Consider the following 26,012-nt stretch of genomic DNA (forward strand, 5'->3'; position numbering starts at 1 on the left):
ACATAGGTGATGAAAAGGGGTGGGGGGGCTCATCGGTAGTATTTGCCCCTCGGTGTATTCTAGTAAAGGTTGATGGAATACGGTAATGGTTGCACTGCAGGGAAGGGAGTTGTCTCCAAGTGGTTACAGCTGGGATCTGTCAGGTTGGAAAAGGTACCACAGTGCATTGGTGGTATATGTGGTGGAATGTGGGTGGGTCAGAGACCAACAGACTGGGGTTAAAAGACAAGTTGTGTTTTTTATGTTATATATATTTTGTTATATATATTTTATACTGGAGTTATTGAGTTGGATTGTTTTAATAAAAGGCTGTTATGGCCATTTATACTCAAAATTCAAGGTGTGGTCTCATCATTTTAGGTGGGTGTGAAATAGGGTTTGGAGTACAGGTGCATAACAGTGAGAGTAAAATGGGGACATTTGGACTACACTGGTCATGTTTTTTACAGATCATAGACATCTCCAAACATTTTGCTGTTATCACTTTACTGGTTTCTGACTGTTAGATACTGATACAAATACACAGCAGATGTATATAGAATGCACAGTAGACAGCTTCTATTATGAAATTGACCACTTCCCCTAAAGTTTAACGTATGCTGAGAAAAACCAGCATAGGGGATGATAGAGAATAACCTTCAGAAACTTCCCCAGGATGTAAATATATCTTATATGACATGACAGTATAGAGCAGTACTGGCGTTTAAAGCACAACTGTATCCGTTAGATTGAACAAACTGAGCACAAGAAAAATAACTGGCACATTAAGAGCAAGAAATGTCCCCCTCAATAAACGGTAATTATATTGTGGGTTACTTCATTCCGCATCGCAAAACGTCTAGGCTTATATGCGTCTTTGTAAATAACATTTTAATAGAATGTGAGAGGGCTGTTTCCATTGTGAAGAATGGAAGAACGGATCTAACAATTAAATCTAGTTTTGTGAAAAAGTACAACACAGGTTATTTATAGTAAAAGCCAAAGACATTGCAGGGGAAAAATGTTGCAATCCCACAGCTTTTACAAATAAAGGCAGCTGACAGCTGTGTACATCAAAAATTGTAAACTGTACCAGTAACATTCCAGAAAAAAAACAAGATTTTTGTACTTACAGTAAACTCCTCTCATTAAGGGACATGGTATTTAGTAATTCAGAGACAACTGGGTTATACTGCAGGCTACATGAGTAACTGGAAACCACACAAATCAATCACTTGTGCTGTGTAATGTGTCTCTACATGACAATGCACTCTCTACTTTGATGCCAATAACTGGATAATGCACTTCTCGCTGCCTTCCACAGACTGGGGAATCCAAAGCCCTGGAACGTGAAAAGAAACAGAAGGCCGCGTAGACCTAGTGCATTATCCTCAAAAAGATGGTATTTATTAGATAGTAAGTATTATACTCACAAACTCCAAAACTTGGTAAAAGTATATCATGTAAATTATTAAGCATAAGTCCATAAAAAACTGTCCGCATGACATGGGACTGATGACATTGAACCTGATATAGGTGAATTTAAAAAAACTATAATAGTAATAATCAAAAAGCTGAAAAACGAAAACTGTAGTGTAATGCCGCGTACACACGATCGGACTATCCTGCGGACTTAGTCTGGCGGACAAACCGCCGGACTTTGCAGCGGAGGTCCGCCGGACTTTCTGAACAAGCGCACCTGCCCACACATGACCGGACTTTGCCGGCGGACTATGACGGGAGTCCGCTGGACTTTTGAAATGAACGAACTTGCCCACACACGGAGAAGTCCGTTCATTTTGAACGTGGCTCCAGGTGGCCAGGACTAGCGCAGGAGGTCAATGTCGCCGCCTCCATCGCTTGGTATGGATTTAAAGGGGAAGTCCTACGCCAAAAAAACAGTGTGGGGGTTCCCCCCCAAAGTCCATAGCAGACCCTTATCTGAGCACATAGCCTGGCCGGTCAGGAAGGGGGGCGGGGACAAGCGAGCGCCTACTGTCCCTATATAAGTCGCCGCACAACACGTCCCTGTCATTGCAGCCAGGGAGAGTGTCGAGTCAACATCTCAAGGAAGAAGAAGAGAAGAAGAAGAGAAGAGGCAGCGACAGAAGACTGGGCCACCTCTAGTAAAAGAGCTGGGAGAAGAAAGCAGAGGCCCAGCAAGAAGAACCAAAGAGGGGGACAAGACCCCCGAAGAGGGGGACAAGACCCCCGAAGTCAGAAGAAGACCCCCGGGCTGCGGCAACGACGAAGAAGAAGAAAGCCGGGCTCCTCCGCTAGTAAAAGAGCTAGCAGAAGATAGCTGAGAAGTCCAGCGAGAAGACCCCCCAAGACGGAAGACCACCAGAGCTGTGCAATAAATTATTTTAAAACCTTGTGTTGTGTTTTATTTACACTTTTTTCACCAGGTGAATGGGTAGGGGTACATTGTACCCCATACTCTTTCACATAGGGTGGGGGGGCCGGTATCTGGGGGCCCCCTTATTAAAGGGGGCTCCCAGATTCCGATAAGCCCCTTGCCCGCAGACCTCGACAACCAATGGCCAGGGTTGTTGGGAAGAGGCCCTTGTCCTCATCAACATGGGGACAAGGTGCTTTGGGGTGGGGGGGCCGCAGCACCCCCCCATGTTGAGGGCACGTGGCCTGGTCCCCACCCCTTTCCTGACTGGCCGGCTGCGTGCTCAGATAAAGGTCTGATATGGACCTTGGGGGGACCTCTATGCCATTTTTTTGGGGTAGGGCTTCCCCTTTAAGTCCATACCAGGTGACAGGACCAACGACGTGTCAATCTCGCCGATGGAGGTGGCGACATTGACCTCTTTTGCTAGTCCCGTCTACCTGGAGCCACATTCAAAATTAACTGATTTTCTCATCGTTCATTTCAAAAGTCTGGCGGACTAGCACACAGATGGCCGGATTGTCCGCCGGACAATTTTGAGTCAAAACTTCTTTCTAAGTTCGCCGGACTTTTGGGGAAAAAAAGTCAGCCGGAGCCCCTACACGGGCGGATTGTCCGGCGGACTCTGGTCTGCTGGACCAAGTCCGCCAGACAGTCCGATCGTGTGTACGGGCATAACAGGGATCCTGGCACATATCTCCTGTTGTAGACTGTCATAACATGTAACCCAGATTGTAATAGTTTTTACAATTATAGTTACTATTCTAGTTTTTTCAATTCACCTTTATCAGGCTTAATTTCCTTTATTTTATGCATTACATATTTTATCAATTTTTAATCATTTTTGAGGATCCACATATGGATCTAAACAAGCATCAATGAGCATTTTTACCAAAGCTATTTTATGTCACATATTTCATGCTCTATGTTTTATCTACTTTTGGCTTTAAGTATTCGGGCGCTGGATGTACATATCACTATTTGAGTCAACATGGCTAATATTGTAGATTTGATCGTATAGCAATGTACAGCTTTTGATTTTTGATTATTGTGACACCATAGATATGGTGCATTGAGTTAGACAGGGGTCAGTCCACACCCATGTGTTAGGGGTTAATCCACACCCATAAGACAGCCAGGGCACACCCCTGAGGCTGGCTCCATCAACTCAGTACACCGTATAAAAGCAGGCAGGATGAACATCCCAACCACTACATTACCTGCCTGAAGTTTGCACGTTCTCCCTGTGCCTGTGTGGGTTTCTTCCGGGTACTCCGGTTTCCTCCCACACTCCAAAGACATGCTAGTAGGTTAATTGGCTTCTGTTCAAAAAATTGTCTCTAGTATATGAATGTGAGTTGGGGGCCTTGGATTGTGGGCTCCCTGAGGGTAGGAACCGATGTGAGTGTGCGATGTATGTGTAGTGTGCTGTGTAAATTGACGGCGCTATATGGGTACCTTAAATAAATAATAATAATAATAGATGAGCATCTTAATGAAACACAATGTATTGGGATAGGCTACATGAGTATCTGTAGACACTCACCTACCCTCAATCAGGTTGAACTGGATGGAATGGTGTCTTTATTCAACCTTACTATGTAACTATGTCTGTTAGGCTCTGAGGAAGAGGAATTTTTCAAAATGCACTAGCCAGTTCACTTCTCCACGGAGGCAGTCCCATGTCATGTGGACAGATTTTTATGGACCTATGTGGAAAAACTTATATGATATGCTTGTACCAAATAAATAAATACCAGCTTATTAAGGATAATGTGCTAGGTCTACGCGCCTTCTGTTTTTTATTTTTTTTTTTCGTTTTTTTTCATGTTACAGGAGTAACTGGACACTGGCAAGCAAAAAGCATTTGGCTAGCTAGGTATATCTCCTCCCCTCCACTCCCATCATGACTCAAATTTGTAGCAAAGCAGTGTTACCAGTAAATCACAAACATAAAGGGGTGAGACTTGTGTTCCTTAGGGCTCATTTACTCTAGCGTCAGCCCTTGTTACCGCTCTCTAAAAAAAAGGAATCCGTGGTGGTCCACTTTTCAGAGGGCAGTTGACAGGCAATGCTATATGTGATTTTAAATCCTTCCTTGCCGATCCTATAAAAATATGCTAGAAACAATTCACATGTCAGCTCCTATAACATAAAGTGCTAGAAATATTCACCAATTAAATCATATAGCAACTCATGTATCATAAAGTGCTAGAGTATGTATGACCAATTAATATGGCAATTCATGTATTTCAGAGTGCTGAAAAGTGTCCAATTAAATTATAGTCCATATACAGTATATTCATGTGCTTCAAAGAAGAAAAAGTGCACTGTGCATTAAACATTCATTGCTTCATGTGCAATCCACCACTCCGTGCACCCCTCTTTTGCCTTCTTGCTCACCAGACCTAGATGGTATATTCGCCTTTTATACACCACCTCCACTGGTTTTGACCTTAAAGGATAGCTGTTCCTCTTGTTGTATCGTTATGCATGTATGTTAGAGGATATAAATCAGGCAATATCCCATAGCGTAACTCCATTTATTTAGTAATTAAAAGTATATATTCTGGCACTCTGTAACCATCTGTGTTCCACAGACTGGAATTGTGTAGATGGAAGTGAATATCTTGCCTTCTCACCATCTGTTTTATCCCTGAAAAAAACAGCACCATGGGGTTTCAGGGCAACCTTCTCTGGTTGCTTTGATCTGGGGGGGGTGGGTAGTGGTAAAATTGTGTCTCAATCCCTATTTTAAATTCTAAAGCACCCCTTATCCCCTTTTGCAAGTGTGATCAAGCCCTTACTAAACTCCAAAGAAAAAAATGTCACACTAAGTACGATAATCCTGTTTTCTTTCTCATTCATTAACCAGGACCTGGCCAATTCTGACACTTCTTACAAAAATCTAAATTTTTTTTGCTTGAAAAACTCCCAAACATTATATATATATATTTTTAAGCAGAGACCGTAGAGAATAAAATGGTGGGTGTTGCAATTTTTTATGTCACAAGGTATTTGCGCAGTGGTTCTCAAACTTTTTTTTTTTTGAAAAAATATAATTTAATGAATTTCAGAGCGCACAAACACAATATAATAACCAATTTTTTTGTAAAATATAAAAGATGTTACGCTGAGTATATAGAAATCAAAGATGTCACGCTTTAAGATTCCTCATGCCCATGGAATGGCGACATATTACAGTACATGAACCACTTCAGTCCCGGACCATTTGGCTGCCTAAAGACCAGAGCACTTTTTACAATTTGGCACTGCGTCGCTTTAACTGGTAATTGCGCAGTGATGCGATGTTGTACCCAAACAAAATTTGCGTCTTTTTTTCCCCTACAAATAGAGCTTTCTTTTTATGGTATTTGATTGCCTTTTTTATTTTTTTGCAATATAAATGGAAAAAGACTGAATTTTTTTTTTTAAATGATATTTTCTACTTTTTGTTATAAGAAAAATCCAATAAACTAAATTTTAGTCATACATTTAGGCCAAAATTTATTCAGCCACATGTTTTTGATAAATAAAATCTCAATAAGCATATATTTATTGGTTTGCACAAAAGTTATAGTGTCTACAAACTAGGGTACATTTTCTGGAATTTACGCAGCTTTTAGCTTATGACTGTCTATCTCATTTCTTGAGGTGCTAAAAAGGCAGGGCAGTACAAACCCCCCCCCCCCCAAATGACCCCATTTTGGAAAGTAGACACCCCAAGGAAATTTCTGAGAGGCATGTTGAGCCGATTGAATATTACATTTTTTTGTCCAAAGTGACTGAAAAATGACAATAAAAGTTGTCACTAAATGATATATGGCTTGGTTATATGTGGAATTACACCCCAAAATACATTCTGCTGCTTCTCCTGAATACGGGATACGGGGATACCACATGTTTGAGACTTTTTGGGAGCCTAGCCGCGTACGGGTCCCTGAAAACGAAGCACTTTTGATTTCACTTCTCAGTACCGATCACAGTTTTGAAGGCCATAACATGTGCACAGATAGCACAAAACCCCCCTAAATTACCCCATGGAAAGTAGACACCCCAAGCTATTTGCTGAGAGGCATGTTGAGTCCATAGAATATTTTATTCAAGTTGCAGGAAAATTACAAACTTGCACAAAGTTGTCACTAAATGATATATTGCTCAAACATGCCATGGGCATATGTGGATTTACATACACCCCAAAATACATTCTGCTGCTTCTCCTGAATACGGGACTACCACATGTGTGAGACTTTTTGGGAGCCTAGCCACGTACGGGGTCCAGAAAACCAATCACCGCGTTCAGGATTTCTAAGGGCGTAAATTTTTGATTTCACTCCTCACTACCTATCACTACCCATCACAGTTTTGAAGGCCATAAAATGCCCAGATAGCACAACCCCCCCCCCCCCCCAAATGATGCCATTTCGGAAAGTAGACACCCCAAGCTATTTTCTGAGAGGCATGTTGAGTCCATGGAAGATTTTATATTTTGCCAGTTGCAGGAAAATTACAAACTTTTTTTTTTTGCACAAAGTTGTCACTAAGACCCCTTTCACACCACACCGCCCTTTGCGTCGGCGGTAAAACGCCGCTATTTGCGGCGCATTTCGGGCACTAGCGGGGCGCTTTTACCCCCGCTAGCGGCCGCGAAAGGGTTAAAACTGCCGGCAATACGCCGCAATAGCGGCGTTTTGCCGGCAGCATTACAGCGCTGCCCCATTGATTTCAATGGGGAGCAGCGGTGGAGGAGCGGCAAACACACCGCTCCTTCACCGCTCCAAAGAAGCTGCTGGCAGGACTTTTTTCTGACGTCCTGCCAGCGCACCGCTGTAGTGTGAAAGCCCTCGGGGATTGCAGGCGCTAATCCTAACGCTATAGCACCTGCAAAACGCCCTGGTGTGAAAGGGGTGTTAATGATATATTGCTTAGACATGGGCATATGTGGAATTACACCCCAAAATACATTCTGCTGCTTCTCTTGAGTACGGGGATACCACATGTGAGACTTTTTGGGAGCCTAGCCGTGTACGGGACCCCAAAAACCAAGCACTGCCTTCAGGATTTCTAAGGGCGTAAATTTTTGATGTAACTCCTCACTACCCATCACAGTTTGGAAGACCCTAAAATGGCAATATAGCAAAAAATCCCCCCAAATGACCCCATTTTGGAAAGTAGACACCCCAAGCTATTTGCTCAGAGGCATGGTGAGTATTTTGCAGCTCTCATTTGTTTTTGAAAAGGAAGAAAGGAAATGTACTTTTTTTTCTTTTTTAAATTTTCTAAACTTTGTGACAAAAAGCGAGATCTGCAAAATACTCACCATACCTCTCAGCAAATATCTTGGGGTGCCTACTTTCCAAAATTGGATCATTTGGGGGGGGGGGGGGGGGTTGTGCCATCTGGGTACTCCATGGCCTCCAAAACTGTGATAGGCAGTGAGGAGTGAAATCAAAAATGTACACCCTTAGAAAGCCTGAAGGCGGTGATTGGTTTTTGGGGTCCAGTACGCGGCTAGGCTCACAAAAAGTCCCCCTGTTGTAATATGTTGGCAGATTTATGTGGAAGAGTACTTGCATCATCACTATAATAACTATTAATTATCTACCCAATATACATTATATCACTATATCCCCGTACTCAGGAGAAGCAGCAGAATGTATTTTGGGGTGTAATTCCACATATGCCCATGGCATGTTTGAGCAATATATCATTTAGTGACAACTTTGTCCAAAAAAGTATTTTCCCGCAACTTGTGCCAAAATATAAAATATTCCATGGACTTGACATGCCTCAGTCTCAGCAAATAGCTTGGGGTGTCTACTTTCCAAAATGGGGTAATTTGGGGGGGGGGGGGGGGGTTTGAACTGTCCTGGCATTTTATGCACAACATTTAGAAGCGTATGTCACACATCACCCACTCTTCTAACCACTTGAAGACAAAGCCCTTTCTAACACTTTTTGTTTACATGAAAAGAAAATTACTTTGAACCCCCAAATATTATATATTTTTTTTAAAGCAAAGGCCCTCCAGATTAAAATAGTGGGTGTTGCATTTTTTTTTTTTCATACAGTATTTGCACAGTGATTTTTTAAACACTTTTTTTTGGGGAAAAAACACACTTTTTTAATTGTAATGCACTAAACCACACTATATTGCCCAAATGTTTGATGAAATAAAAAAAGATGATCTTAGGCCGAATACATGGATACCAAACACGACATGCTTTAAAATTGCGCACAAACGTGCAGCAGCAACAAACTATATACATTTTTAAAAAAGCCTTTACAGGTTACCACATTAGATTTACAGAGGAGGTCTACTGCTAAAATTATTGTCCTCGATCTGACCTTCGTGGTGATACCTCACATGCATGGTGCAATTGCTGTTTACATACGAAGCGGGGGGGGGGGTGGACAGGGGTGCTCTTTTTTTTGCTCCCCTATGATAGCAATAGGTAGTGACAGGTACTCTTTTTTTGAAAAAAATGGGGTCTATTAGACCCTAGATCTCTCCTCTGCCCCAAAAGCATCTGACCACACCAAGATCGGTGTGATAAAATGCTTTTCCAATTTCCCAATGGCACGGTTTACATCCGGCAAAATCTGTCATGAAATGCTCGTAGCTTTCAGTTTCTTAGACCATAGAGATAATTGGAGCCATTCTGGCATAATCACCAGCTGTATTCTCAGGTTCCCTGGACAGGAAAGCCAGAGAAAACCATGAAAGATGGTGGGAGAGGGGAGGGTTATTCCCTCCCACTGCTTGTAAAAGCAGTCTAGAAGCTAATTACCCACTATGATTGCTTTTACATGAAAGCCGACCGCTGGCTGAATAGAATGATACCAAGATGATACCTAAACCCACAGGCATCATTCTGGTATAAACACTCAAAGACCAGCAACATACCAGTAAGTTGCTAGTCCTTGTTGGGCCTATATTGTAATCTTTTTTTTTTCATGCAGCCTGTGGGCTCAGGATCAGTGGTTATGCCCACCATTAGAATACCGCCCTTTATCTACCCACTTCTAATGATGGGCATACATGCACCATTTTGTTTTTAACTGTGGTGGTGAACTCACCTCCTACAGGGCTGGAGTCACGGCTTTATGTATCGTGGGAGCATATGGAAAATGCCTCTCATGCAGCCGGCTTACGGCATTTGGATTGGATAGGTGAGGTGAAGCACCATCTGGAAACAGAAGGGCTTGGACGATCTCTTCCTGGAATTTAAGGAAGGATCCAGTCCATTCTGAAGCTCTGTATAGCACACAAGTGTTCCGCAAAGCCAATTGAAATAAATAAACAGACACTTTTTTGTACCAGCGTCTGGCCTTACGGGCAACTAGGTACGGTGTCAACATCTTGTCGCTGATGTCCACCCCTCCCATATTTTGGTTATATTCGGGGAAAAGGAGGAGTTTCTCCACAACACCAGTCGCCGTAGGACTTTGGACCATCGTGTCTGCATGAAGGGAGGACAGAATTAAAACATTCTTATTATCGCTCCACTTCACAGCGAGAAAATTATTCCACTTCAAGCAGGCTCTCTCCCTCAGCCTTCGACGGGAATCTACAAGCCTCTGGGGTAAGCCCCAGCGATTAGAATGCATGGTGCCACATGTGCCAATCTGATGATCAAACAAGTGACTAAAAAGTGGGACGCTCGTGTAATAATTGTTCACATACAAATGGTACCCCTTTCCGAATAAGGGTGACACCAAGTCCCACACAATCTTGCCAGCGCTCCCTATGTAATCTGGGCAGTTCAACGGCTCTATGTGACTACCTCTTCCCTTGTAAACCTTTAAACTACATGTATAGCCTGTGGCCCTGTCACAGGGCTTATACATCTTGACCCCGTATCTGGCACGCTTGCTGGGAAGATACCGTTTGAAATACAAGCAGCCAGAAAATGTAATCAGGGACTCATCAATGCAGACAACTTGATCGGGGTAAACAAGGCTGCAAAACGTTGGTTGAAGCAGTTTACGAGGGGCCGAATTTTGTAGAGCCGATTGTATCCAGTGTCTCCAAGAGGTTGACAGAGTCCATTGTCATTGAAGTGCATGAACCGCAATATCTGCTCGTACCATACCCTGGCCATGGAAGCAGAGGACACGGGCGTATGGTGACTTGGGTCAGTGGACCAATATGACCGCAGTTCACTCTTTTTAGTTACGCCCATGAGGAGGGATAGGCCCAGAAAGGTTTTAAATTCAGAAACCGTAATTGGCTTCCAATCTCTGGCAAGGGATGACAACTGGTGATTAGCGGCATTGAATTGACCAGCATACAAATTACTTTGATCCACAATAGATCTATAGAGATCTTCCATGAAAAACAGGAAATAAAAATCAAGTGACGTAAAATCAACTATTTCCACCTGAATTCCGGGTTGGCCAGTGAATAGGGGAAGTACGGGTGATGCAGAAGTGGTGGGCTTCCAATTAGGATTGGCAAATTCTGCAGGAAGGGCACTATGGGCACGACGGGCCTGTCTTTGTCTTCTTGGCGGCAACGGTACACTACTTGTGCTTGTCACTTCGCCAGCTTGAACTGCGCTTATGGGACTCACCACGTCACCACGTGATACTGCAGTGCTGGATGTACAACCAGGATGTACTAGGCCACTGGTGCTTGTCAGTTCACCAGAAAGACGAGTGGCACTAGTAATTCTCTGCTCCAAGCAAGAGCTCTGTGGTTCTTGCACCTCAACAACAGCAGAAAAAGATAAGGGTCTGGTATGCCTGACCTTGGCAGGGACCACAACTCCATTGTCAGAGCTATCTGTCTTGGAGCTGCTGTGGTCTACAGGATCATATTCTGAGCCTAAATCTGGCAGATAAGTGACTTCCTCTTCACTATCTGCCATGCTCAAATACGTGTAGGCCTCTTCACTAGTGTACCTTCGATTTGCCATTTCGGGCTCTAAATTTACTGGTACACTAGTGAGACTCACAGGAAAAAAAACTGAAAGGCTGTCAGCAACTGTATCAAACGCTACCAAAAAAACTGTTAGCGATCACAGGGATCAGGCCTGACTCTGCGAACCCTGCAGTTATGTGTTTAGTGTTTTGTAAGTGACAGTGATCCATCAATACTGCACGTGGGCTGGGCGGAGGGGCAAAACACAAGCGCTTGCAGGTATCTGGGCTGATCCCGCTAACACTGCATTTTTGGGAACCCTGAACTGCTGGGGACGCTAGTATAGATCTGATCAGATCAGATATTGATCTGATCAGACACTATACCACTAAGGGAGGTGTATGCTGCATGCAAGGGTGTTAGCGCTACTGGCACAAATCTAATGCTGCCTGGGGCGATGCAGACCCAAAAACCTAACTGATATAACCCGCCGGGTGATCAGGGGTTAAGCCTTTATTGGGTAATAAACAGAGGGTGCCCTGATGCTATAAAAAGCAAACTAACTAACCAGCATCACACGTAACAATTATACGTGATCACTGGTGACAGGGGGTGAAAGGGTTAACTAGAGGGCAATTAGGGGGTTAAAACCTTTATTAGGTAATATATGGGGGTACCTGATGTTATAAAAACCTGACGGTGAACCTAAATAACTAACAGGCTAACTAGTGTCACCCATGGCACTAATACAGCGATCACCCGTGCCATTCTGTCGAAGTACATTGTCATGAGGCGGTCAGCAAGTGGTTAAATTATCCATAAGCGATGCTTTAAAAGCCTTTATAAGTTACCAATTTAGATTTACACAGGAGGTCTGGGGCTATAAATACTTCTGCTTTTGCTGTCACAAGCGGCTCTTCCGGTGGACGGCTTGCATTCAATGTGGCCAGACTGCAGATAAGCTCTTTGATTTTAGATTTCTGTGAGTTTGCATGGGGACGGGGGGGGGGGGCTTTTCTTTTCTTTTTTTTTACATTGTACCTTTAATTTTTTTGATCAACTTTATTGCGATCATAAGGGATGAATAAAATCCCTTGTGATAGCATGGGTCTTGACAGGTCCTTTTTTTAGAGAGATCTGGGGTCTAAAATAAATCTCCTCTGGCCTTCCGAAGCATCTAATCAAACCGAGGTTGGTTTGATCAGATGCCTTTACAAGTCGATAACAGCTTGTTTACATGAGACCAAACCTGGAAGTGACAAAATACTAAATCGCTTCTATTTTCTAACATAACACGGTAGGAAGAATGACATCAGTTCCCCTCACTGGGTACCAGGAAGGAGATTCCACCAGTCGCATAATTACCAGGCTCCCATTCAGATGGGAGAGACCACTAAAGGCAGCAGAGGTGACCGCAGGGAGGTAGAACCCCTTCTCAATTGCCTCTCGGATCACTGTTGTTATGTTTGGAACCACACCAGAATCATGGTTGTATCCTCAACCATGATCCTGGTATAATCACTTAAACCCCAGGCAGTTTGTAAATGGCTTAAGTGGATAAGCTCTTTAGATCCAAAAGGATGGCCCGTTTTGGTTTTGTAACAAAGAAAGGTTTCAGTAAAACCCTGGAACCTTTCTGTTCTTGGAACAATGACAATTAATATTTAGCTCAAAAGACCTGCTAAAGTAGCAGAATGGTCTCCTGGCCTATGAGCACAGACAAATTGGACAACATAAAGCAGGGCAGAGGAAAAGAATGGAACTCTAGTTTGTAGCCCCTGGACACCACATCATTTATCCAGGCATTCAAGATGTTTTTGGATCATATATTCACAAAGGCCAACAAACATCCTTCCACTTTGGAAAGCGGGGGCATCCCTTTATAATGATACGGCGATAGACCCCTGGCTTGGGTCTAGCTTTGGAGTTTGAAGCCTGGGAGGAACTCTTCTTGGCTTCAGAGACAGGATAAACCTTCCCAGTTTGAGGCCTAGGCATCTTCTGCTGGGCTAAATAAGTCTTTTACCATCAGTAAAATCTTTAATATAGGTGTCTAAAGATGCACCAAAGAGCCCTTCACCATCATAAGGAAAGCACACCAAAATCTTTTTTTCATTGCTGTTCCACAGATCATCATTGCAGCCAAAGATTTATGTGCATATTTACAGACAGAAGACTTGTTCAGGAAATAGGATTTTTTTTTTGTAATGGAGTATAGCTGTAGAGAGCTCCTTCCAGGATAAAGTAAAAGAGGGGGCCACACTTGATAGCATTATGGGAGACTCAGAGAAGTTTGTGGACTCATGAAAATGATAATGTTCCAGACTGTTATGTTTGAGGCAGAAAACTGCAGGCTGCCCCAGAGCAGTTAATGGATTGTGAGCTGGAGGGACCTTGCTCTTGGAGTCCGATATGTTGCACTGCTAGGACTGAGGTAACTTAATTTAGGGTACCAAGAAAAAACCTTGGCTACTCACAAACGAACTGCTAAAAGCAGGAGAGGTTAAATGTGCAAAGGTTACTGTGTCACTATGGGCAGCAGCAATGACTGACCAAGAAGAAAAAAAAAAAAAAAAGCGACAACAGTGTGCAGTGCATGCGCGTGCATCACTGCAGTTAGTGATGCTGCACTTATTTCCACTGTGTGTTAACCCTTTCCATGGAAGCTAAAAGAACTAGGGGTAATGATAGTTCTTTAGCGTGTCAGTAAGTAATGCAGTAGTTTCCAGTGTTCAGATAGATGATAAAGGATTCCTCAGAGACTTACCACTGTCTTGGACCTGGACAATGCTTTGGAGCTAACTAATACACAAGAGTCTGCAATTCACCACAAGCAAAATTCAGTGTGCAAGGGTCACATTGCTGGTTAAATTCATCTGTGGGCATACTCACAAAGTGAGCCTTCAGAGAGTGGGTTGCACTAGGCACTGTGCCATGGAACTGGAAAGTGCTCTGCAGCAACTAATGGTGCCACACACACTTATATTTATTTGTCCAATTAATGTATGATTTGATCAAAACAATCAGATCTGCAAATGATTCAATAGTCATTAAAGGCATATCCCACTTTTAAGTATACAATGGGGTTTATTTACTAAAGTTGGAAGGTGCAAAATCATAGAAACCAATGAGCTCCTAACCCCAGCTTGTTCATTTAAGCTTTGGTAATAAAACCTGGAAGCTCTTTGGTTTCTATGCAGAAGTGAGCCTGATTTTGCACTTTCCAGCTTTAGTAAATAAACCCCATTATGCACTTAAAAGTGGGGTATGCCTGTACTTCCCTTCTAGCGGATTTAGACTCCATTTCGCTGAAATGGGTTTGATCGTCCAAAATAAATATTATTGATTGTTTTACACCATATCATCAGCATTGAGATACTTTGTTCATGATGATGATCTTATTAGCATTGTAAGTTATAATTGTATATCAACCATTGATCGAAATCCACTTTCCCATATCTGGCATGCTGATCCAAAGGGTTGTCAATGAGTTGAATGGGTTGTTGATTATTTCTATAAAAGAGATCGATCATGTATCAAAATGTGTAAGAACACCATAATGCAGTACCCATGGATCTGGAAAGCACCACAAGCAGAGCCCAATGTCCAAAGGTCTCATTTAGAGCACTGGCTCCAAAGGTATTCCTGAGGAAATACCAACTTTTTATAGATGCATAAAGAGCCCAGCTCTAAGATCTTAAAAAAAAAAAAAAAAAAGAAAAAAAAAGTGATAAAAATGGTTAAACTCCTCAGTGGACAAGTGAATTTTTATATACGATGCACCAGAAATGATATTGCTGCTCTAGGCGGACTCGTTTTTCACCACAAGCTTCAGTTGCAGGCTAAAATCGGTCTGTTCACCCCTCAACCCTTCTTGCTTTTTACCCTCCCCTTATTGTTTTTTTTTTTTCTTCTGGATAATATGGAAGGTATTTTGGGATAACAGGAATAGAAGAGACTAAAAAGATACCTTGGCTGTGATATACTGTGACCTCACAAGAAGTTACCAGCAGGCCTCTACACATAGAACAGACTTGCCTAGCCTCCTTCCAGGGGAAAATTTGCTGTGGATGGTGGCCCCCAGAACCATGACCCCAGTCTGGGATTACCCTCCTATTTTAGATTGAGTTTCACAGAGCCTGAGGAAGAAGGGGTGGGTACCCATGAAACGCGTCATAATTATTGCATCGTTTGCCCTGAGTGGACCCTAATATCCATCTTGGAGACTTGCTGTTGAATGGAAGGTAATGCATAGCAATTTACTTTGAAACACATAAAAATACGTTTTATGGGTCCACATTATGTAATATACCTTATTTCAACTTTTTTTTTATAAAAGTTGAATTTTAACAGTAGAACATATTTTGGAACAATTTTTGGCACCATTAAAGTCACAAAACTAAAAGAAACAGTTTGTATCTATGAATGATAGTATATAAACTATTTAGAGAAAAGGGCCTAGAGGTGAAAGTACAAAAATAAACTGGAAGCATTGGTATGTAATTACAAGTATTAATCACTTAAGCCTAGTAAACGCGGGCCAAATGTCAGATAGCATTGATCCGGCCCAGATTGTTCTGGCGAATGGGAGGATGTCCCCCTGTCAGAACACAATAGAACAGCAGGGGAGATCACTATACTAACATTGGATAGTAAAGTCTGGCACACATCGCTAGTTGAATGAAATAAAAACTGGCAGCTCTGGTTGGAGCCGCTATACTAAGGATCTGACGATCTCCCCCGCTGAGCTATTGTGCTCTCCCCCACCAGAACACTCCAGTCAGTGCTCTCAGCCATTGAGAGCGAATGATTGGAGGATGGTCAGCTGCTGGTTTTCCAGCATGCTCGTCCGACAGAACGCCAAATGGCCGGCTGGCTTCTGTCAGTCCAGCTGCCACACACACACACGGGCCAAATATCGGCCATTTTTTTTATTGCTCTGGCAGATGTCGCCCCGTAGGCTTTATTACATTGGCTCCTCCTGAGCTGTCAGTTTTTTTTCATTCAGCCCTGCTAGGCTGAATGACAAAAAACTACCAGTGTGTACTAGGCTTTACTCTCTTCCCCACAAACATTTCACCCAGTACCACAGTTTTATTTTATGCAGAGTTTTTATTTAGTTGTTGGAGACACATACTAGTCCACCTCAAAAGGAAGAGAACAATACAATTTCATTCATTTTATAAATCCTAATAACAGGCTATAAAATTACCTCCTGGCTGTCCTTATTTTGGTTTGTGCAAAATATCTTAAGATACAAGGTTTCCAAAGAGTTGCTAGAATCCAGTCTGTCAAAGCAATGTCGATCCAAAACTTCTAATGTGTGCAAAACTCTGCTAATAGTGACACCTATAATCAAAATATAGAGAACACCTGTCATGAGAAAAACTGAAATATTAATTCCATCTCATGTAAAGATTTCAAACCTAAGCTTTACTGTTTGTGCTGCATTTGGTACAAGGAGTGAGGCAGTATAAGACCGAGTTCACACTGTTTGTTGAGCGGCTCGCAGCAGGGGTCCGGTGCATCCCTGTTCTCCATTTAACCTCCCTGGCGGTACGATTATTTCTGATTTTAGGTGCTGAAAGCGGTACAATAATTTTGCATGGAAATTTACGTTTTATATTGTAGTCCTTAAGTGATTTAACTCACTTAAATCTGTCCAAACCAGAGTCTAGTAGACATCCCGGGTATAATAAAGTTTGAAAAAAGAAATCATAAATTATAATATAATAAATAACTATAAATAATTATAACAAATAATAATATAATAATAATAAAAATTATTCAATAATGTAATCAAATCAAAAACACTGAAACTTGCTCGGTTGCAGAATTGTCACTGTCATTACTTTTCAGTATTTGATGACGGATCTCCCCACAAATCACTATCACTCAAATCTGCGAGTGATTCTAATTTATTATCGCTGTTTTCTAGCTGGTCTAAAACCACTTTTGATGTAAAGGGACACTTTTTGGTTGCTATGGACAATCTCCAAATTCCAGGCAGAAAGAACAGTATTTATAATATAATACTACATGCAGGGCACTGGGCAGACCACTAGGGACAAAGGGGGTGTAAAATAATTACATACAGCAATGTAATCTGTAAGATTACATTATACTGTATGTAATATGTGTGTTTCACTTTTTGAATTTTGCGCTGTTCTCCATCCCCGTGCGTCACAACGCTTGCAGGGAACAGAGCTTGGCTCCGTGATAGATCGAGCGGAGGACGAGCTGCTCGCACAGTGGGGGAACATCGCTGGATCCAGGGGATAAAGTAAGTAAACTCATCCTGGATCCAGCGATGCGATCCCCATTCTGGCTTGTGGTTACCCCTAAAGGTACTGAATTTTTACCTCGAGCCAGACTCGGGAATCCCACCAGGGGGGTTAAGGGGCGAATCAGGTCTGAATTTTTTGCCTGAGTTTGAACCTGAAATGGAGCCAAAGATGCACAGGACCCTTCTGCTGTGAGCTCCGCAGGCACCCTGGTGATGTGTGAACCGGCTTCATTGAGAGACGGTCACACTCTCCTGTCATGTGAATTGGATGCGGGGAAATCCACATCCAATTTGCATAAGTGTGAACCCAGCCTAGGTTAGAAGGAACGCTTACTGCATACTCTCAGCCAAGGAATCCCCGAGCAGACATATACAGTCAATCACTCCTCCATTCACTATGATAGAGGCAAAAAAATATTTACTTAGCAAACTAACTAGAAGAGGGTGCTACATATGTTTTCTTCTTGCACTGTAGGTTACAGAATTCTCTCTGAACATAGTATGTTGGTAAGGCATTCACTGCCCACTATATAATTTTATGTTAGAAGAGATGGCTTTATGTACTAAACAAAGAAGTCGTGCAAGTATAACATATATAAGATCGTTAGCTGTTTAACCACTTGCTTACTGGGCACTTAAACCCCCCTCAGTCCCAGACCAATTTTCAGCTTTCAGCGCTGATGCACTTTGAATGACAATTGCGCGGGCATACAACACTGTACCCAAATGACATTTTTATCATTTTTTTCCCACAAATAGAGCTTTCTTTTGGTGGTATTTAATTACAGCTGGGAGTTTTATTTTTTGCTAAACAAACAAAAAAAGATGCAAAAAAAAAAATCATGTTTAATAGTTTGTTATAAAATTTTGCAAACAGGTCATTTTTCTCCTTCATTGAAGTGCGCTGATGAGGCGGCACTGATAGGCTGCACTGGTGGGCACTAATAGGCTGCATTGGTGGGCACTGATAGGCTGCATTGGTGGGCACTGATAGGCTGCATTGGTGGGCACTGATAGGCATAGTTAAGGCGGCACTAATAGGCACAGATAAGGTGGCACCGATGGGCACAGATAAGGCGGCACTGATGGGCAAAGATGGGCACAGATAAGATGGCACGGATGGGTGGGACAGATGGGTGGCACGGATGGGTGGCACTAAGGGGCACTGATAGGTACCACTGATAGATGGGACTGATGGGCACTGATAGGTGGCTCTGATAGGTGGCACTGCTGGGCACTGATGGGCGGCACTGCTGGGCACTGATGGGCACTGGTAGATGACACTGATGGGCACGGATATGTGGCACTGGGGTGCAGCACCTTTGTTGAGGCAGATTGTGGGCACTGCTGAGTGGCACTGTGGGCACTGATGGGTGGCACTGCTGGGTGGCACTGTGGGCACTGCTGGGTGGCACTGATGGGGGCACTTATTTTTTTATTATGCTTAGTGATGAGGGGGCAGGTGGGCACTGGCAGGGGGCAGGTGGGCACTGGCAGGGCTGGCCGTGATTGGGACTGATGTCCCGATCACAGCCGTCGGTGATCGGCTCTTTTTTTTTCTCCTAGCGCTGTCAGCGCGAGGAGGAATAATAGCCGATTACCGGCTCCGTTATATCACATGATCAGCTGTCATTGGCTGACAGCTGATCACGTGATAAGGGGTCGGGAACGACCCCTTGCTCGGATCGGTGATCAGGCGAGTCTCATAGACTCGCCGATCACAGAGCGCACCGTGCGCCCCTCAGGGGGCGCGCAGGCTGCTCGTGCACGGGACTACGTCAATAGACGTAGTCCCGGCAAAGGAGATCCGCGCTGTAGCTGTCATTCGGCTATAGCGCGGGTCTCAAGTGGTTAAACTGTGCAGCAATGTCTACCGCCACAGTGAGAACTTTAAGGCCTCATGGAAACTGGACATTATAATGTTATAAAAAGTAGCTTTGCAGTAACTTTTTCACTGTTTTTGCAATAGTGTTTTTAAACTTTTTTTTTTTTTTTTTTAAATCAATGGGATCAAAAACATTAAAAAATGCTGATGAGCCATGTTTGAGTGTTTATCTGAGTTTTTTGACGTTAGAGCATTTTTACATCTGAAAAACTCCTCTCAGAACCCACTAGCTTTGGGGTTTTTACACTCAAAAACAGTTAAAAACAGCCTATGTGTTCATGGACACATAGGATAACATGCTGGAGAGTTTATTGTCTGTAGAAAAAAAAGTCTTAAGCCAAAAACAGCAGCTGTAAAAATGTCCAAAAATATCTGGTGTACATGAGGCCTAAGGGGCCCTGATCTCCTTACTTCACATGACAGCGAATATGATATTCCTAAAACAAGAGCAGAGGACACACTCATGACAGCATATTTCACCTGCAGCTGACTCTTGGCACTTATCAAATGACCACCGGACTTCTACAGCTCGACCCCGTTGCTTGATTTGCTGCTCTACATCATAGATTTTGGTCCGAACCTGAACAAAACAAGTGGAAACAGCAATAGTTTAATTTACTTTGTTATGGGTCAACACACAAAAAAAATAAAAACGGGCTCCAGAATGGTCACTGTGCACTTTAGCTCAAAGCTCTTTAACTTAAAGCGGAGTTTCACAAATTTTTATGTTTAATAAACACACACTCACCTGTCCCACGGTCAAGCGATGCAGATGCCAGAACCCCAGTTTTTTCTCCCCCGCCTCTCCATGGAGCCAGCATTGCAAGTTTGGGCACCTGGCTCTGACAGCTTGTGGCGCCTCCCTATTCGTCAACCAATCTTCTGGGACCTGTGGCATGTCCCAGAAGATTGCAATGACAGAGGACTACTTCCGCTTGAGTCATCTAGGTGGCCAGAGCGAAGGTGGGAGTAAGTACCTGTCAAAACATGGTAGGAGTGCCTAAAGTGGAACTTCCCCTTTTCGGTGGACCTCCGCTTTAACGCCTAACTCAATTTCATCTACAGTAAAGATCAACATAGATAATAGACGTAGAGTCCTTGGTAATTAAAGACTTTACTTGGCTTGCAGACTTCCCACCCTTTCTACTTGTAGGCAGGTGCAGGTTTTCCTCTGTCCAATAGGTGGCACTGTGCTATTATAAAAATTGATTGGTGTCTGTTATGGGAAATGTACCCATTGGTGTCTCAGAGAAACCTGTGCCTCATTGGATGCTGCAATCTCAGATGACCTTTGGCAGTCATCTTGGTGTGGGACATTATAAATTAGGGTACCCACGTCATCTGAGTGCACCTGGAGTGAGTGGCAGGTCAGGGACAGAAACGTAGAGCAGGGAGGGATTCATGGTGAGTAGGGCCAGCTCAGGAACAACCTCTGTGCAGATGAAACATTCCAGTATTGGGACCAGTGAAGTGGGGCCATTCTCAGCAGAATCAAAGTTCCATCAGAGTACACTGCAAACCACCACCCCACCAGTGGAAGCTGCCCTCCAGTAATAAAAGTCAAAGACTAGTGACACTGTGGAACTACCAGCTGCTATATTGCCTTTATTCGTTACCACTAACCTATATAAAATATACAAAATAATCCTTTAGAAGCACGTATAGAGCCTTGCTTCGGACTATATGTGTGGCCTCTCCCTAATTATGTACTTTTGGGTAAAAAGGGAGAATCAGATGAGAAGGCATACTTTTCGGACAAGCTCTAAGGGGAAAGGAATAGTGAACAGTGATGTCTCATGTTCTCTACCCCAAAAGTGAATTTAAATAAAAAAAAAAAGAAAAACAGATTTATACTTACCTGCTCCTGGTACCTGGAATTGCACAAAGCGGCCTGGAACCGCCTCTTTTCAGATTCCCCGCAGGCGCTCCTGGCTCCTCCCCTCCACCAGGTGTCCCCAAAGAAAGACACTATCTGTGGGGGAACTCATGTGGGCTTCCTCCAGAGTCTTGCTCTCTGTGTCTATTTGCGGGACTCAGCCCCACCCCCTGCTTCCTTGTCACTAGCTTTGATTGATGGCAGCAAGAGCCAATAGCTCCCACTGACTCAGCAGAGCCAGAGGGACTAGAAAGTGAGGGGATAGAAGTGATGCAGACAGGCACATCACTGGATTGAGGGGAGGGGGGGGTCGCTGGGGGGTATACTGATGCCTAAACTTTTTTTACTTTAATGCAACAAATAATTTATGGTAAAAAGAATAAAACAAAGGAGAAACACTGGAAATTGGTGTTCCATTTGACTTTGTACAGCTTTACATACCTGTTGATTAAAAGGTGAGCTGCCACCAGGCATAGGCAGACTTGATGGGGGAACCTGAAGAAGATCCAGAGGAGAACCTGGATTTGTGTTTTTACTTTCATTAGTGGAATAGTTCCACACCAAGGCACTTGGACAGCAGAGGGTGATAGTCTGCAGAAATAAAAAAAAACACAATTCCCTCAGTTTTATTTGCACATTTAATATTAACGGAAACCTATAGCGAGAGACATATGGAGGCTACCATTGTTGAGCTGCCTCTGAAAAGGCTAGCTGCCTGACTGTCTTTGCTTTCAATACTTAGACAGCCCAGCAAGAAAAAAATAACATGGAAAACGATATTATTTAGATATAGGAAATGCTGTTAAATCAAAACCTTTTTTTATAGTAGTAAGACACAAGCTGTCATATTTTACAGAAGTAATGGAAGACAGGAAGTTTGTCTTTCTTGTTTTTTCACATTAAACATGAAGTACAGACATACTGTGAATTTGTTAATTCACAGTGTATCTAAACTCAACATTTTAAAATTATGGATACAAAGGGGTATGTTTAAAACCTCAGAAGTTTTTTTTTTTTGCTGTCTGTGTCCTATTAAAGAGATTTCCCTTGATTTCTGGTCCTGTAGACACAATAGGAAATAAAAGAAGATCTCTCCAAAGTGAGGTAAATGTCCTATAACGCTCACCAGACACATTGCAATCTGACTGTAGAATCTCCTTAATTACATACACCTTGGAAACACACCACTTTTGCACAGCACCACAATGCACAATAAAGCAATGCTATGCATTGTTGTATGCTGCTAAACAAAAAATGCAGTTTAAACCCCATTGAAGAAGCCCAGAGCGTGGGCATAAGGCATATAGGGGCAGAGCCATGCTGATTACGCTTAGAGAGCAATCAACTAAGGGTCAGGCGAGTCTATGTAGTGTGGTGGATACGGTTAGATGTATCCATGTTTTAATGAAGAATGTATGGTACAGTGAGATTGTAATGTGTATGGTGAGCTTTTGACAGTTGTCACCTGAAAAAGTATCCACATTAGATTTCTCCTCTACTCCTTTTCTGCATTTTCTCATATTTCAAAGTGATTGTAAAGTCGTATTTAAAAAAATAAAAATAAAAATAATAACAAATATGTTGAACTTATCTGCTCTGTTGCAGTGAATTTACATAAAGAAAAGCTCCGATCCTCCTCTTCTCGGGTCCCTCTTTGCTGCTCCTGGCACCTCCCTCCGGTCGAGTGCTCCCACAGCAAGCAGCTTACTATAGGGGCACCCGAGCTGAGCTGCAACTCTGTGTGTCCATTCAGACACAGTGCTGCCATTCCACCCCATCCCCTCTCTTTTCTGATTGGTTAAACAACTTTGTTTGACACATGCAGGAGCCAATGGCGCCACCGCTGTGTCTCAGCCAATCAGGAGGGAGAGTCCCAGATGGCCAAGGGACTCGAGGACATTGTTGGACAGAGATGGGGCTTAAGTATTAGGGGGTGCTGGGGATGCTTCTGCACACAGAAGGCTTTTTATCTTAATGTATAGAATGCATTAAGATTTAAAAAAAAAACTTCTGCCTTTACAATTCCTTTAAATCTTGCTAAAAGGGACACAGACATCGAAGAACAACTGACAGGGATTCTAACCCCCATGCCAAAAAAAAACAAAAACGTTTAGGCTTTAGATACACTTTAAACTACAACTTCACACTCTCAATCAACATTGATTATTTTGAATCCTCATTCTGATAGCATTAGTAAATAGATAGGAAAGTATATCCTATTTACTTTTTTTTTTACATTTCTTAAGTTACTTCTTGGTTTCTTGCCTAGGCAAATAAAGTCATACATCCCAGAAGTCTTAAGGTGGGGAGGAGACGAGGATGGGTTTTCTCAGCTAAGCACATTCTTCTGCATGCATGCTTAAAGTGGTTCTGCACTGAGGAAAAAAAAATATTTTTTATGTTTAAGCTTTAAAATGTAACCCTTTAAATAAAACCGCTTACTTTTCCTGCATTTGTCAGTGAAGCATGTCCGTTTTTAGTCCAAAGTTTGCTTTTTATTCTTATTGTTCGGCAGATGTCATTTTTCTTGTGGGCATTTGAAGCCCACAAGCAATAACTTCCGCCTTTCTTCCTTTGTTAGGAACCAGCATGCTTTGCCGGTTCCCGTGCATGCTCAGTAGCTACAGCTACGAGCGGTGTAATTCAAGAATGTTAGGACAACGGGCGGCATCTTAGCAAATTACCGCCCCCGTTCTCATGTGAAGCCAAACGTGGCCGGCGTGATGACTTCACGTCGGCCAAATCTCGCGAGATTTCGCAAGTGTTAGCCGCAATGACTCCTGGGATTACTCGGACGAGATCCCAGGAGACAGTGCGGGGATCAGCGGAAGTGATGCTGATCCCCGCATAAACCCCGCCCATAGCCGCAGGAGAAGAAGAAAACAAGTGCATAGAACGAAAGGTAGGAGAAATAAAAATAAAAATGAAGGGGCATTGTGCAATATGTGGAGGTTAGGAAAAACAATAGCACTAGGATACAAAAATGTGTGCAGATCCGCTTTAAGCTAAGGGTAGATGGATTCCAGGAAGTAAATGCTGCATGAATCATTTGCCTTTACTCACAAAGGCCACGGTCAGAAATGCTACTGATTTGTTTTTAAAAGTGATTTCTCAGCTAAATAAAGCATAGAGACATGAATGGATAGGGAATTTGCTTTGAATAATAAAAATGAACTAAATAGTGTTTTTTAGTTTGTGGTGCTCCGATGCAGTGAAGATCTGCTTTAAAAACCAAATCCTCCTAAAACTACGTTTTTCGGTATCATGTGTGTGCTGGCAGGATGAGCCAATCATTACCTTCTTACTACTCATTAACCCCCCTAGCGGTAATCCCGAGTCTGGCTCGGGGTAGGAATATACTGACAGGAGCGGTAACCCCGAGCCAGACTCGGGATGGCTTCGCTCGATGCAGGGGATGACACAGGGAGCGTTACTCACATTGTCCCCTGGATCCAGCGATGTCCGCTGCGCTGTCCGATCGAGCCGTCCTCCGCTCGATTCACAGTGCCGAATGCCGCCGAGCTCCGTTCTCTGCGGCGTTACGGCGCACGGGGGCAGAGAACGGCGGCAAATTCAAAAAAGTAAAAACACACTAAACACACACAGCACTGTAATCTTACAGATTACAGTGCTGTATTAAAAAATACACACCCCTTTGTCCCTAGTGGTCTGTGCAATGCCCTGCATGCACTTTTATATTATAAATACTGTTTTTTACTGCCTGGAATTTGGAGATTGTCCATAGCAACCAAAAAGTGTCAATTTTTCAGTGTTTTAGGATTTTATTATCATACCCGGGATCAGTGGCGGCCCGCCCATAGGGGGCGCCCGGGCGCCGCCCCCCCCTCCCCCAGGTGTAAAAAAAAAAAGTTAAAAAAAAAAAAAAAAAAAAAAAACGGGCCCTTTAAGACATTTAAAAAAAAAAAATGTCATTTAACAATTTGACATAGTGTACTGTGGCGCCGGTCACAGTGCACTATGAGAAGCGCCACGTCAATGCAATCACAAGATTGCATCCATGGCGCTTCATTTGCGGGTTAAAAACCCGCCTTGCGGCGCACTGCAGAACGCCGACTGGCTTCCGCCCGTAAAATCACTGTGATTCTACGGGCGGGAGCATTGTCATTCTTAGACAGGCACGTCACTTCCGGCTTTCGGCTGCTTTACGAAACCCGGAAGTGACGTCGGCTGCTCCGTTCCTCAGCCCGAGCGGAGCTGCAAGACAGGCAGGAAGTGAGTCAAGTCACCGCATAAAGACCTTAGTTTCTACTTTGTTAAATGTTCATGCATTTAGCTGAATGAATGGAAAAAAAGCTTTCACACTTCAGCCAGAAAGGTTTCCCCAGGCCAGGCGACTTTTGCCGTGGCCAATCAGAGAATGAGCTCTGAAAGGGAAACTCCTCGCCAAATTTCTGAAAAAAAATTGGCGTGGGTTCCCCCTCCGAGAGCATACCAGGCCCTTAGGTCTGGTATGGATTCCAAGGGAAACCCCCTATGCCGAAAAAACGGCGTGGGGGTCCCCCCCAGATCCACACCAGACCCTTATCCGAGCACGCTACCCGGCCAGCCAGGAAGGGGGGTGGGGACGAGCGGGCGGCCCCCCTCTCCTGAGCCGTACCAGGCCGCGTGCCCTCAACATGGGGGGGTGCCTTGGGGGAGGGGGGGCGTGCGGCCCCCCCACCCCAAAGCACCTTGTCCCCATGTCGATGAGGACAAGGGCCT

At 43.4% G+C, this 26,012-nt stretch overlaps 1 protein-coding gene across 3 annotated transcripts in view; it reads right to left on the minus strand.

Annotated features, from left to right (window-relative positions):
- MED12L (mediator complex subunit 12L) overlaps positions 1 to 26,012 on the minus strand; it is a 740,921-nt gene that overhangs the window by 594,027 nt on the left and 120,882 nt on the right. For all 3 annotated transcript variants that reach the window (XM_077488157.1, XM_077488156.1, XM_077488155.1), the window contains exons 9-11: positions 21,732 to 21,881; positions 19,895 to 19,994; positions 16,456 to 16,592 (exon numbers count right to left, since the gene is read on the minus strand). In XM_077488157.1, the coding sequence (XP_077344283.1) occupies positions 16,456 to 16,592; positions 19,895 to 19,994; positions 21,732 to 21,881 (387 nt within the window). The remainder of the gene's footprint in view (positions 1 to 16,455; positions 16,593 to 19,894; positions 19,995 to 21,731; positions 21,882 to 26,012) is intronic.

This window comes from Lithobates pipiens, unplaced genomic scaffold, assembly GCF_037356315.1.
Source record: "Lithobates pipiens isolate NorthernLeopardFrog02 unplaced genomic scaffold, aLitPip1_a1.2 Scaffold_18, whole genome shotgun sequence".
NCBI classification, from domain to species: domain Eukaryota; kingdom Metazoa; phylum Chordata; class Amphibia; order Anura; family Ranidae; genus Lithobates; species Lithobates pipiens.